Raw genomic sequence first — 14,074 nt, 5'->3', positions numbered from 1 at the left:
AATAATTAATTGTAGTTGAAACTTTTAAAATGATAAATAATTTGAGATAACTAATTTTAAAATTATGATAAATAATTTGAGATAACTATTTTAAGTGACCACGATAGATAATTTGAGACGGAGGAGTCCTAATCTTTAACCAAAAAAAAAAGAAAGCACAATTCTCCACTTGGATTTTTCCCTCCTTAGCCATTCATCTTCTTTATATATTTTCAGCATTTTCGTCTCAAGTTCGTAATGCTTTCCTTGCTTCATATCTTAGCCTTTACTGAAAACATACTCTAATAAACTAACAGATTGAGAAAAATGTATGTGAAGTTTCAGTATGTTGATACTAGCAATTGTTTTCACATACTTAACTCAACTAAATCCACTCCCAGTATTGGAATTTTAATCCAACCCACTAAGAAATACAAAGAACAGCACAAATTACATGACCCAAATGGTAGAATTGAGAAAAGCAAGAATCTTGGGGTTAAATTCAGGCCTGGTGATGTAAAAGAGAAGTTGGATTATCAAACTGGAAAAAACTTGCATACCCATGTTTCGAAAAATGGTGTTTTAAAGACCCAAAATGGTTTCTTGAGAAAACCAGTTGATAAAACTGAGAGTGAAGAGGAAATTGATGGTGAATTGAGCTTGGGAAATGTGGTGCAGACTAAGTGTTCGACGAAATGCTCCAATGAAGTGAAGGAGGCTCAAATTGGTATTTTGAAGACCCAAAATGGTGTTTTAAAGACCCAAAACGATGTTTTGAAAACCAAAAATGGTATTTTTAGGAAACCAGTTGATAAGGAGACCCAAAATGGTGCTTTGACAACCCAAAATGGTGTTTTTAGGAAACCAGTTGATAGAACTGAGAGTAAGAAAAAAGTTGGTGGTCAATTGAGCTCAGGGAATGCGGTGGAGAAAGTGCAGAATAAGGGTTCGACGAAATGGGCCAGATATGGAGGATGCATTCCTGTTATGCTGGAAGCTTTGGAGACGGTTAGTAACTTGGATGAGGCATTAAAGCCATGGGAAAAGAGTTTGACCAAAAAAGAAAGGACTATTATATTGAAGGAGCAGGTGGATTGGCAACGAGCGATGGAGATTTTTGAGTGGTTTAAGAGAAGAGGATGCCATGAATTGAATGTTATACATTATAATATTATGCTTAGGATTCTCGGGAGAGCACAGAGGTGGGGTGAGATTGAGAGGTTATGGGGTGAAATGAAGGAAAGGAGAATTGAGCCAATAAATTCAACTTATGGGACTCTGATCGATGTCTACAGCAAGGGTGGGCGTAGGGACCAGGCAGTGGAATGGTTGAAATTGATGAATAAACGAGGGATGGTGCCAGATGAGGTGACAATGGGAATTGTTGTTCAGATGTATAAAATGGCAGGGGAGTTTAAGAAGGCGGAAGAGTTTCTGAAAAAGTGGTCTTTATGCAAATGTCAAGTGGAGGAACGTGTAAATGGTGCGCCAAGAAGTGGTATCAGAGTCAATGGTTCTTCTGGTTCAAGTGTTTGTTTGAGCTCACATACTTATAACAACTTAATCGACACTTACGGGAAAGCAGGACAAGTGAAAGAAGCATATGAGACTTTTCACCAGATGCTGAGGGAAGGGATCGTGCCGACAACAGTTACTTTCAATACAATGATTCACATGTGTGGTAATAATGGACGAATGGAAGAAGTTGCTTCCTTGATGGGGAAGATGGAGGGGCTTCAGTGCCATCCTGATACACGAACATACAACATACTTATTTCCCTTCACGCAAAGCATGACAACATACAAATGGCCGCCACCTACTTTAAACTTATGAAAGATGCTTCTCTAGAACCAGATGCAGTGACCTATCGCACTCTTTTGTATGCATTTTCTATAAGAAATATGGTCAGTGAAGCAGAGAAGCTCATTTTGGAGATGGATAAGAAAGATCTACAGATTGACGAATTCACTCAGTCAGCTTTGACTAGGATGTATCTAGAAGCGGGGATGGTAGAAAAGTCAAGGTCCTGGTTCCAGAGGTTTCATCTTTCAGGAAAAATGTCTTCTGAATGCTATTCTGCTAATATCGATGCCTTCGGTGAACGTGGCCATATTTCGGAAGCTGAGAAAGCTTTTAATTGCTGCAGGGAGGGAAAAAGACTCACTGTTCTTGAGTTCAATGTAATGATCAAAGCATATGGAATTAGCAAGAGATATAACGAGGCATGCTACTTGTTTGATAGCATGGAGACACATGGCTTATCTCCTGATAGATGCGGCTATAGTTCACTCATTCAATTGCTTGCTGGTGCAGATTTGCCGCAGAAAGCAGCATCTTATGCGAGGAAAATGCAGGAGGCGGGATTAGTTGATGATTGCATCCCTTATTGTGCTGTGATATCTAGTTTTGTTAAAGTAGGTCAGCTGGAAATGGCAGTAAGATTATTCGATGAAATGACTGCATTTGACGTCAAGCCGGATGTTGTTGTCTATGGTGTACTGATAAATGCCTTTGCTGACATAGGAAGCGTTAAAGACGCTACAAAATACTTGGTTAAAATGAGAAACTCTGGTTTAGAGGCAAATGCTGTTATATATACTTCCTTAATTAAGCTATACACCAAGGTTGGGTATTTGAGAGAAGCACAAGAAACATATAAAATGCTTCAGTCGTTTGAGGCAGGGGCTGATGTATATTCTTCAAATTGCATGATTGACTTGTACAGCGAGCGCTCTATGGTTAGACAAGCAGAAGAGATTTTCGAGCACCTGAAGATAAAGGGAAATGCAAATGAATTTTCTTATGCAATGATGTTGTGTATGTACAAGAGAAATGGAATGTTTAAGGAAGCCTATCAAAATGCCCGGAAAATGAGAGAACTGGGACTTCTGACTGACTTGTTGAGTTACAACAATGTGCTTGGATTGTATGCAACTGATGGGAGGTTTAAAGAAGCTTTGGCGACTTACAAGGAAATGCTTTCTTCTGCCATCCAACCTGATGATTCAACATACAAATCACTTGGAATTGTTCTTCTTAAATGCGGTGTTCCAAAGGAGGCTGTTGGTAGGCTGGAATCTCTGAGGAAAAAGGATTCTCAGAGTGGCATGCAAGAGTGGGCTTCAGCCCTATCTTCCGTTATTGGTGTGCTTGATACTGAAAATTCTGATAGAAAAGATGCTTAGTTTTTTAAATATTCATGGTTTTAAGATACAAGAAAAGAGATAGGAGATGATTGCACCATGGGTTAGGGTCTGCAGATATTAAACTTTATTAGAGCACTCTCTCGAAGAGAAACTGCTTCATGCTCTACTGACGTAGGTAGGTTCTAGTGAAGTGGCTCAAGCCTCCCATGTAATTTTCACAATTTGGTTGTTGTAAATACAAATGTATTGAACCTTTTGTCAGATCTAGGCATCATTATTAAGTGCTATCTCTAGTAGCATCCTTCAGTCTGAAACTGTGTTATTGAGTAGAATGCTATTCCGTTATAAAGACATACAATTTGCAGGTGCTTAAATCACTGGAATTTGCATGTCACTTGATTGTTTTATTGATGCTCCTACACCATATGGAGGTAATCCTGCCGGTCAAAGCTGCCAGTGCCCATTATTGATGGATTACGAGTATGTACTCTTTTTTTTCTGGGCATAAAATCAGATTAACAATGGAAATCATTGCTTCCTTGGCTGCAATATAAAATGTCATTGCTTGATCGAGCAACTACTCATTGTCTCGTTTGGTAATGTAGCGACCATGAAGTTATTAAGTATTCATACAAGTATGATCACTCTTGTTTCATTCTGACGGAGGAACCTTAGAATGTCTTGCCTGGTTCAATGTTTGAAGTGAACATTTCATCTCAAAAAATGTTTTTGCCTTCTGTATGTCCGCAGTATGCATGTGCATTAAAAGAGAAAGGAGCAGATATTAAGGTGATGATGTTTCCTGATGACACACGAACTCGACAGGTAATTGTGTTCCTTCCCTCTAAATTCAAGCACTATTTTTCTCCCCCTCAAGTGCTACTGAGTTTTACATTATGACTACATTAGTAAGATATAACACCATTTGTGTACTTACATGGCAGACCACAAACATACTTTGAAAGCTTTCTTAACATTGGATTTTGGTTTAACAAGTACTGCTCATAGAGTGTTTCTGCAACTAGAATGTTAAAAGGTTCGCGGATACATTGAAACCCGATCTTCCAAGAAAATGGTCATAATTGACTCAAATTGAAAATGATCATACCAGTATACTAAAATGCTTGTAATTCTCTGTATAGTACTTGAAAATATCTCTGCTATGAATCAAATGCATTGTGCACTTCTTCAGGGATAAGTGTTACTTTTTCTGTCACAAACCATGAAATGGTTGCATGTATTGAAATTGCTTACATAAAAGTAGAGGGTTCTTTCCAAGTGTAACATCCAAATAGTAAAGATGAAGCATATTGAAGACATAAAATAAGTGAATATTTATCTTCTCTTTTCGACAAAACGATGTGCTATGTACGGACATTTCATGTCAAAAACTAAAAGAAGGCTTCATGAAAGTAACTTCCTTTTAAGAGAATTCTTACTTTCCTTTTGGCTTATTGGCGATTAAATTTCTCAGAGATTTTAGCAGTAACAAAATATTAAAAATGAAACTATCTTGGGTGCTATGTATTCTATACAATAGATAGATATTGGAAGGATTTTCTTCAAAAGAAACATATAAGCGATTAAATAAATATTCCTTTATTTCTAATTCGTACAATGCTTTTTCAATTTTAGAGCGTTTCAAAATCTTGAAACAACCTTACAGATAATATTTTCACACACAACTTCTAATTATTTTGAGGATTCAGATTCATTTAATTATTCGAAATTTAAATGTCATTGTGACTTTTTCCCCTACTAAAAGAACAAACGTCTTATATGGAGTAAAAACAAACTATTGACCCTACAACTACATCATATAAATGTATACAATATATTTCTATCAAATTAATTTTTTCAATATTATTTTTATTTCCATTTCATGTAGCACTATTTCCGTTTGGAGGTTAAAAATTCCTTTGATTACGGTTTCTAAAATATTTTGTAATTATAAATTCATGTACTATGATACTTTTTGGCATAACTATGTCAAAAAACAGAAAAAGAACGCCGTCTGTGGGGATCGAACCCACGACCACGTGGTTAAAAGCCACGCGCTCTACCACTGAGCTAAGACGGCTGGCTGTTTTACCACGGCTACAAAATTTAATTAAAACAACCACAATTCTTCACATCAATTTTTCCCTCCTCAGCCATTCTGTTCCATCTTCTTTACTTCACTATCTTTCCACCATTTTTTCTGGTGGCCTAGTGCTTTCTTTCCTTGTTTCATGTTTTAACGTCTATTGAAATTTACATTTAACTAATTGACAGGTGGAAAATATGTCTGTGAAAGTATGTTGACACCAGCAATTGTTTCTCAGGACTGTGTTTATGCCAAGACATTTTGGATCTTCTTAACTAACAAAAGCTCCAATCCTATAATAGTTCTGAGCTTATCCAATCAAGGAAGTACTTGGGATACCGTATAAACTTGCTTGCAAAAAAAGGGGCAAGAAGGAGGTTTTTTTATTATGTTGCCTGTGCTGTTGGTTTAAGATGCAGTCATGACAATTGACGGGCAAATTAGGAACTACTTTTGTTAGAAACATTACGATCTTAAAATGTAATAGTAATCTAGAATTTGGCATTCCTACTACTACTCATATGGTCCGACATGACCCTATCTCTTGTTATTATGATGCATAAATATTAGATACGTGTCTTTTCCTACCAAAAAAGAAAGAAATATTACCGTGCATTTTGTGCTGGTGGAGATATTCACATACTATCTAGGAAGTGTTTTTAAGCCTGTCTAGTATGTATGTCCTACATTAAATTTGGAGGTAGTAAATACAAAAATGTTGATACCCTGCCAGATCGATATATTAATTTATGAATTGCAACTTCTTGTAGTGTTCTTTGGTTTCTGTCAGAATTTCGTAGCAACATAATGTCATTGAAATAACACCATCAACTTGCTAGTAGTTGTTGTTGGGTGAGCTGGTGATCTATGTTTTTCTGTGCTGTACAAGAACTGATTCCCAACTGGTGGAAAAGTCCCTTTCTACAACTTGTTATCTTTGTTTACAGCAAAATCATATACTTGGTTGAATCTTTTGAGTTGGAAAAAAATAGATTAATGGGTATATGCAGCCAATCACATATTCGGTTCTTGGTCATTCGTTGATTGCATCTACAATATTAATGGAATTATTGTGGGGGCACCAAAGTGATTTTTACGTTGTGATGGCAGCCATGATATTTTTGTCTATTGTCATTTTGTGCCGTCTCTGCGCTGACTTGCCTCATTTTTGCCGCTGTTTTATTTTTACTTAATTGAAGGAACCTGGAAGTACGAAAAGCCTCTCATTTAACTCGCTACTTCGTCAACTTCTCATTAATTACTCGCTATCCATTTAGTCCACGATAGCAACCGCTTTAAAAAAGAACGTTGAGAATTAGAAGTTGAAAACTCTCATTTTACAAACCTTTTCGATTTGCCGTTGCCGCTGCCTCTTGACCGACTAATTTGGATTCGTATAACTTAATAGCATCTGCTGAGATTGGAAATCGTTATCTAATTTATCATTTTCAGAGTCTTCTAAAAGAACATGAAGCGGGAAAGAGCCTCTCATTTAATTTGCTACTTCGTCAACTTCCTCTAACTATTAGTTATCCATCTAGCCCACGACACCAGGTCCTCGCCGAAAACACCAAAGTTGTAGTTTTTGTAGCAGCACATTCACCAACTATTTTCTAAAAGATTTACAATTCAAATTTGATTCTCGACCTGGGTCAAGTGGGTACATGCCTAATACATTAAGGACCGGCCAATAGAAGAGATATTTGAAGAGACTGGAATCAGTAACTCTCAGTTGGACAGATTCTCCATCAAATTTATGTGCAACAAGCTCAGAGGAGATTTTGCCAAAGTTCCATGGAGGAAGATGATATGTAATAACCAAGGGGCCCCTAAGTGGATCTTCATCACATACCTAGCAATACAGGGAAAGCTATACACCAGGGACAGGTTACTCAAATGGGGGATTATTGATGATGTTGAGTGTGCTATGTGTGGTTTGGAAACTGAGTCAACTGAGCATTTATTTTTCATGTGTCCACTGTCTGCTGCAATGTGGGGAAAGTTGCTTCAATGGCAAGGGTACTCAAGGCCAGTCCTGGCATGAAAGGACGAGCAAGAATGGCAAAGATTGTACGCTAATGGCAAGAACTCTAAAGATGAGATGTACAAGGTGACATTGACTGGTTGCATTTATATGTTATGGCATGAAAGGAATTGCAGAATCTTTCAGCAGAAAATGAGGACAGTAGATGTGCTAACAACGTTGATAATCTTGGAAGTTATATGTTGAGAAACCAAGAAGCCTAAGTTAGCTAGTAGAGTTATGCATTTGAATACTTACTTGTAATGTGCTAGCTTTGTTATGTTCATAGGTTACTGATATCACGGGGCTCCCTGTCCATGAATCAGTCTTGAGCTTTGTACATACAACTCATTTGGTAAATAGTAATATAATTAGTTAAAAAAAAAAAAAACTTATAGACTGTATTTCATGCTCCAGGGCCTAGATATAAGATTCATATGTTGCTTCCGAGAAATTGTAAATTGAATTGAAATATTAAAAAGAAATGATTAAAAACATATGTGCAAGTGCAACTAAACTAAAAAGATAGATCTCCTCAAAAAAAGACTAACAAGAACCATATTTTAGCCCCCCAAAACAGAGGGTTACGCCTATTTCTACCACTATATAAGGCCGCCTCCAACCTCCAGCCGCCACCGTCGCCAGGGGGACTCGAACTCTACCGCCAGCTGCCAGCCGCCAGCCGCCATGTTTCGCCTGATATTAACAATCATTCAAGACCCATCGTTGTACCATGAAACAGCTATATCTTTCAGCCCAACTTTCAGTTTCTCCCATTGACAATCCTCAAATTCTGATCCTCCATTCACAACCTTAAACTCCACCAACCATAACTCCTTTGCCACTTCCAAAATTTCCATCAACAAAACAACTCGACCTTTAACCAACCCAATTCCCCCTCTCTTCCTTCTTTCAACTCTATACCCTTCATCTTTTCCAATCTTCATCACTTTCTCTTCGACCTTCATTACTTCCACATTCGTCGTAAATCTCATCTCCTTCTTATTCAACCCCCCTTCAAACAACCCCGATAAATCCAACCCAGAAGACATCGAAATAATATCAAAAGCATTCATTCTCTCCATGTGTTTACTTTCCTTCTCTAAAATCCCTTCACCAAAAAGCTTCTTTCTACTTTGTTCTTCTTGTTTCATCGATGATGATTTCTTAAACCATGTAGTATTCATCAGTTCCTCAATACCATACCTCGTATCAGGGTTAGGATCAAGAAGCCGGTTTATTATTCTCCGAGCTGGCTTTGAAACCCAATCAGGAAACTGAAATTCACGACGATGTATAGCTTTATACATATTAGGCAAATTGGAATCATCAAACGGTAAACTTCCAGCAAGAAAAAAATAGAGTATAACCCCACATGACCAAGCATCCGCTTTAGCTCCGTTATACCCTTTTCTATACACTACCTCAGGTGCACTATAAGCCGGTGTACCACAGGCGGTGTGAAGAAGACCGTTCTGTAACTGCTCAGGCAAAGCAGAGAGACCAAAATCGGAGATTTTAAGGTGACCATCTTTGTCCAGGAGCATGTTTTGAGGTTTAATATCGCGATGCGCGACACCATTTTGATGACAGAAGTGTAAGGCAGAGACAAGCTGATGGAAATAAAATCGGGCAGTTGATTCAGAAAACCGGCCACCACGTCGGTTCAATTTCGTAAAAAGCTCACCACCGTGTGCGAGTTCCATTACGAAGTATATTTTGGTTTTAGTAGCCATGACTTCGTGGAGTTTAAGGATGTTTGGGTGATGATTAAGACGTGTCATAGCGGATACTTCTCGGATTATACGAGGTTCCATTGAAGCATCAATGGTAGTGACGGCTTTATTGATAACTTTAACGGCGAATTCTTTGTTGTCGTCTAAACAACGAGCATGGTATACTTTAGCAAAGCTACCACGGCCTAGAAGGCGGGTGAGTTGGTATTTATTGAGGATTATTGACCCGGATCCGGTACTGTCGGAGCTGGTGGTTCTTTTAATTTTGACGGAGGAAGGCGGTGGCGGTTCGGGTTGTTTTACATCCATGACGGTGACGGCAAATGGAGGAGGCAAAAAGAGGAGGAAATGGCAAGGTGATTGAAGGGACAGGGCAAAGAAGAAACAAGGATTGAGGTTGGTTTTATAGGAAGATTATTAGTGGGCTGTATCTAATCTGTCACTGTTCTGATTTTGGACTGTTTCTACTTTTAATACTACTGCCGTCACTTTGTTATGTTTATGAAATTGTCTTTATTTTTCTTCAAAATAAATACATTTTTAAAAGTAAGTGGGACTTAATAAGAATAAAATAGGGATGGTGCCATTAAATAGATGTCAAATAAGGAAAGATGACATTTATTTTGGGATGGATTAAAAAAAAAATGATGCCGCGTAAATTAGAACGGAGGTAGTATTTTCTTTTAACATTTTCACGAGTTTAGGATTGTACAAGTATGACTAGACAAAATGATCATTTATTTATTATTATTGTTAGGCTAAAATTATGTGATACACATTTTTTTTTAGTTCGTCACAACAAAAGAATGATATATTTTTATAATTACAAATAATTTAACTTAAAAATTTATCTTTACTCTAAATGAAATGATTTACAATCACATAAATATTTATGTTTTGTTTTAGATCACAAGTTTTAAAAATCTTCCGTTCTTTCTTAAACTCCGTATCTAGTCAAACTTTATCATATAAAGTGGACAGGGGAATATTATTTTTTAAACTCCAAATAAATTCCGCTAATAGCGCAATAACTCACAAACCACACAAAAAAAAATATATACCGCACTAGACTAGCTATGTGGGACGAGAAGATTGTTTGTAAGAAAAATCAACCCAGGTGGCCCCTAATTAAAGCCACCCTTTGCGGGTAAATGATCATTTATTTGAAGAACACGTTCTTTATGGAGCATATTTTGCAAATCACGTCGACACCTATTTCATTTTATTTACAAGGGATGAGTAGATCCTTTAGACTTAATTAAAGGTGGAGCGCCCTCGGATGATTAAATTAAAATATACTACTAATAATCATTTATTATTTATGGTATTAACATTCACATGTCTTAATCTTGATAACAATAAATTCGCAATGTCCAATTTTATGTTATATACCTTCTTTATTGAATTTGTCCTAAAATGACGTTCTTTTATATTTAAAAATAATTTAACTTTTAATTTTATTTTATTCTTAATAGTACATAATTTTATAACCACAAAAATACATGCATATTTTTTTGTAGAAAAACTAATTATTTCTTAAATATTATAACTAGTCAAAAACTTTCATATAAAATGGAACGAGCGGAGCATCTGAAGAGGGGGGTGGGGGGCTGCTAAGGTTGGCTAAATAGCTATATGTAAAGAGATTAGGATGAAAATTACTTTAAAAATCAAACTTCTCCCTCAACTTTGAATAATAAATATTTTCCCCCTTTATCTTATGCAATGACTATTTCACCCTTGCTTTTTTCGTTCCTCCATTTATGTAAAATACATTTTTATATTTTATATGATATTTTTTTTTAATCTAGGTATTTAAATTTTTATTTAAGTTAATTAACATTTTAAGTATAATAATACTTTTAAGAATTTGTAACAAAATCTAATGCTATTTTTTATGGTTACTATTTCATATCATATGCAGTAAGTATGTATATATGTATGTACATGCATGTGTGTATATTTAAGTTTCACTTCTCTCTTATTCTCTATTGTTCATATAAATAAACAAGTTTTGGTTGTCACTAATGAAATATTTCTTAAATTATAATAAAATTCATTTACAGTATAAATAAATCACTTTTAAAAATTTGCCTCTATTTTTAATTGTTTTTGCATTACCTGCATAGATGTATATTTATAAAGTTATTATGACCTGTTATTTTTCACTTGTATAAATAAATATTAAAGTTTTGATTATTTTTTAAAATATAATTTTTGTTTATTCTACTAAGTTATTTTATTAAGAACATCATTAACTTATATTCTCAATTAGTATTTCTCACTTTTTTCTTCGCCTAGAAGATAATATTTATTTTTTATAAGAAATTTATTACATAAATTAAGAAAATAAAAAATATCATGATTCTAAAGAAGTAAAAAAATAAGACAGTTGTTATAATGTAAGGGTAAAATAGGCATTTAAAAAAGTAAAATAAGATAAAGGGGGGATAATATCTATTGTTCAAAGTTGAGGGGGGAGTTTGATTTTTAAAGCATAGTTGGGAGATGTAAATTATTTTCACCCAAAGAGATTATGATAACTAGTAAATTTGTCTGCGCTTCACACGGTTGTAAAATTCAAAAGAAGAAGAAGAAGAAGAAGAAGAAGAAGAAATAAAAAGTTAAAGAGAATGATAGACTTCATTTATCATTTTTTATTTATTAATTTATATTGACAAAATAAAAGGGGTTGATAGTTTGGTACATTATTCATGAACAATTGTCCCAAAAAAAAAAAAGTGAAACCGGGAACTTAGATGTATCTCGTGTATTTTTCATATATTAACTTGCCTCATTCTTTAGCTAGATGAAAGATGAATAAATGAATTTTATATATATGACTCAAAATTTAAAATTATACTCAAGCTTCACATGCATAAAGGTAATTAGATATATTTAGAAAATTTAGGAAAATAAACACAGTCATCACAGATTGTTGGAGTATGACTTCTTGATATTGAGTCACAAAGATAGATTACAATAATGTTTTTTTTTTTTCATATCTCTATTTGTATACATTAATTTTTAGTATAAGTAATTTAAGTTTTCTTGTTTTTTTTATAGTTAGTAGGTATTTTCTTTTGTCTATTTTCTACTTCAAAATAAAAAATATTTAAGAGAGGAAAAGGTAAAAATATGACCGTAGCTTCATACATAATGGATGCAATTCCGTTCTACTGCAAACAAAATATATACTTCCCCTTCCTTATAACTTCTTTCGATTTTATTTTTTTAAAATTATTTTTGTCTTATTTTCCTCTTTTTTCCTTTCGTTCTTTTCTTTCTCTCTTCACTACTATTATTTCCGCTTCTGCGTTTTTTTTTTTCAATTATCAAAAGACTTCTGCAAATTGTCTTCCTTCTTCGCAGCATATTTATTTTCAATTTCTCATCTCCAATCTAAAATTTTCGCAATTCGATTTTTGTCGAAATAGTTTCTCTTATTTTTCAAGACCTCATCCCTTACACCTATAAATTATCGGGAGAAATGATTATTTAGCTCTTTACAAACTTTTTTTAATTTTATAATTTTTTTATAAGAGATCTTCATTTTTTACACATAAGAGATTTGAAAAAACCACATAATTAAGATATCTGAAAAAAATATTTTCTTCTATTCAAATTAAAGAGACCAAGAGATCTTATTTCTTCTGAATTATCATAAAAGATGGGACTAAACATATCATAAAGGTCGATATAATCATAGATATAGAGCTTGTTTGGATGGGCTTATGCCTATAAGCTGTTTGCAGCTTATAAGCTGAAAAAAATAAGTTGGGTAGTCTAACTTATTTTTTTTGGCTTATAAGTTGTTTTCAGCTTATAAGCTGCTTTAGATAAGCTAAGTCAAATGAGCCCAATTATTTTTTTGAGCTTATTTTAAGCACAAAATGACTTTAAGCTGACCAGCCAAACACTCAAAAAAGCTGAAACCAGCTTATAAGCAACTTATAAGCCAATCCAAACGGGCTCATAGTGCATGTTAAGGGCATAAAAAAAATGAAGATCTAAACTACTTATCCACGAAACCAAAGAAAAATGACTATATCATATCTAAGAAAAAAGATTAAAAAATAGATTGTACGTCTCAATTAACAATTAGTAAATTGATAATTAAAAAAATAAGAAGGAACCTCTGAATTCACCATAGGCTTAGGCTACCAAATTAAGAGAAGAAGTTAGATTTGATAATATCAAAAGAAAAAATTATGCATAAGAAAACTGGGGGAAAAGATTCAAGAGAAGAATAAATCTAACATATGCCAAAGAAAGCATATTTTTTCACATAATTATTGAGGGTGTAACACAATTATTTACCTTTATATTACTTCTATTCTAATATGAATATAGTAAGTCCTCTATCATGTATGTAGAGAATCAACAGAATTCCACATACTAACCTATATACATTGATCAGTCCCTTATTTCGTCATATTCCGTTTTGATATCCCTAGATTGGCACAAAAGCTCTACACCCTTCCTGTAGATTGTTCTGTGTATCACTTTGCATCAAAGCACAAAATTGATAAATTGGAAAGAAGCATGAGTATCCTTTCATGGCTTAGTACGTATGAAATAAAGATGAGTGAATTAAGCTGTAGGGTTTCTCCTCTTATATTTGCTTGACAACACAAAAGTGCTGCCACTTTTAAATTTCCTAATGAATGGTTTAATATTGGCATGTAACGGGAGCAGTTATTGAGCCTGTTTGGATGGACTTATGTCTATAAGCTGCAAACAGCTTATAAGTTAAAAAAAATAAGTTTGGATAGTTTAACTTATTTTTTAACAGCTTATAAGCTGCTTTAGATAAGCTAAGTCAAATGGACCCAATTATTTTTTGAGCACAAAATGACTTTAAGTTGACCAGTCAAACACTCAAAAAAACTGAAAACAACTTATAAGCAACTTACAAGCCAATCCAAACGGGCTCATTCTCTATAATGGAGCCAAAACAAGTGTAATCATTTTTGACTCGATCAGACGGTTACTTGGATTTATTGTCCAAGAATATTTAAGGCTTTTGTCGATCCATTTAATTAGTAGATTATATAGAAAAATGAAGAAAATAATGCAAAAAAGTGAGAAAAAAGATAAATA

At 34.5% G+C, this 14,074-nt stretch overlaps 2 protein-coding genes and 1 non-coding gene across 3 annotated transcripts; 1 reads left to right on the top strand and 2 right to left on the bottom strand.

Annotated features, from left to right (window-relative positions):
* The first annotated feature begins 140 nt into the window (after positions 1–140).
* On the top strand, positions 141–5,821 carry LOC132609986 (pentatricopeptide repeat-containing protein At3g23020). Its single transcript, XM_060324218.1, has 4 exons — positions 141–3,301; positions 3,492–3,606; positions 3,877–3,951; positions 5,401–5,821. The coding sequence occupies exon 1, from the start codon at positions 307–309 to the stop codon at positions 3,163–3,165; it is 2,859 nt and encodes a 952-aa protein (XP_060180201.1). The 5' UTR covers positions 141–306; the 3' UTR covers positions 3,166–3,301; positions 3,492–3,606; positions 3,877–3,951; positions 5,401–5,821.
* TRNAK-UUU (transfer RNA lysine (anticodon UUU)) lies at positions 5,135–5,206 on the bottom strand. The gene has a single exon. It is a non-coding gene; the product is annotated as a tRNA-Lys (tRNA).
* Positions 5,822–7,673: 1,852 nt separating the features above from the next.
* On the bottom strand, positions 7,674–9,362 carry LOC132609466 (CBL-interacting serine/threonine-protein kinase 7-like). Its single transcript, XM_060323446.1, has one exon. The coding sequence runs from the start codon at positions 9,278–9,280 to the stop codon at positions 7,949–7,951; it is 1,332 nt and encodes a 443-aa protein (XP_060179429.1). The 5' UTR covers positions 9,281–9,362; the 3' UTR covers positions 7,674–7,948.
* Positions 9,363–14,074: the final 4,712 nt, after the last annotated feature.

This window comes from Lycium barbarum, chromosome 9 (assembly GCF_019175385.1).
Source record: "Lycium barbarum isolate Lr01 chromosome 9, ASM1917538v2, whole genome shotgun sequence".
NCBI classification, from domain to species: Eukaryota; Viridiplantae; Streptophyta; class Magnoliopsida; order Solanales; family Solanaceae; genus Lycium; species Lycium barbarum.
The sequence above is the reverse complement of the archived record's forward strand: the minus strand, read 5'-3'. Positions and strand labels throughout refer to the sequence as shown.

Bases quoted from the DNA above. Each gene is read 5' to 3' on its own strand.
- LOC132609986 (XM_060324218.1), top strand. From the start codon at position 307: ATGTATGTGAAGTTTCAGTATGTTGATACTAGCAATTGTTTTCACATA.
- LOC132609466 (XM_060323446.1), bottom strand. From the start codon at position 9,280: ATGGATGTAAAACAACCCGAACCGCCACCGCCTTCCTCCGTCAAAATT.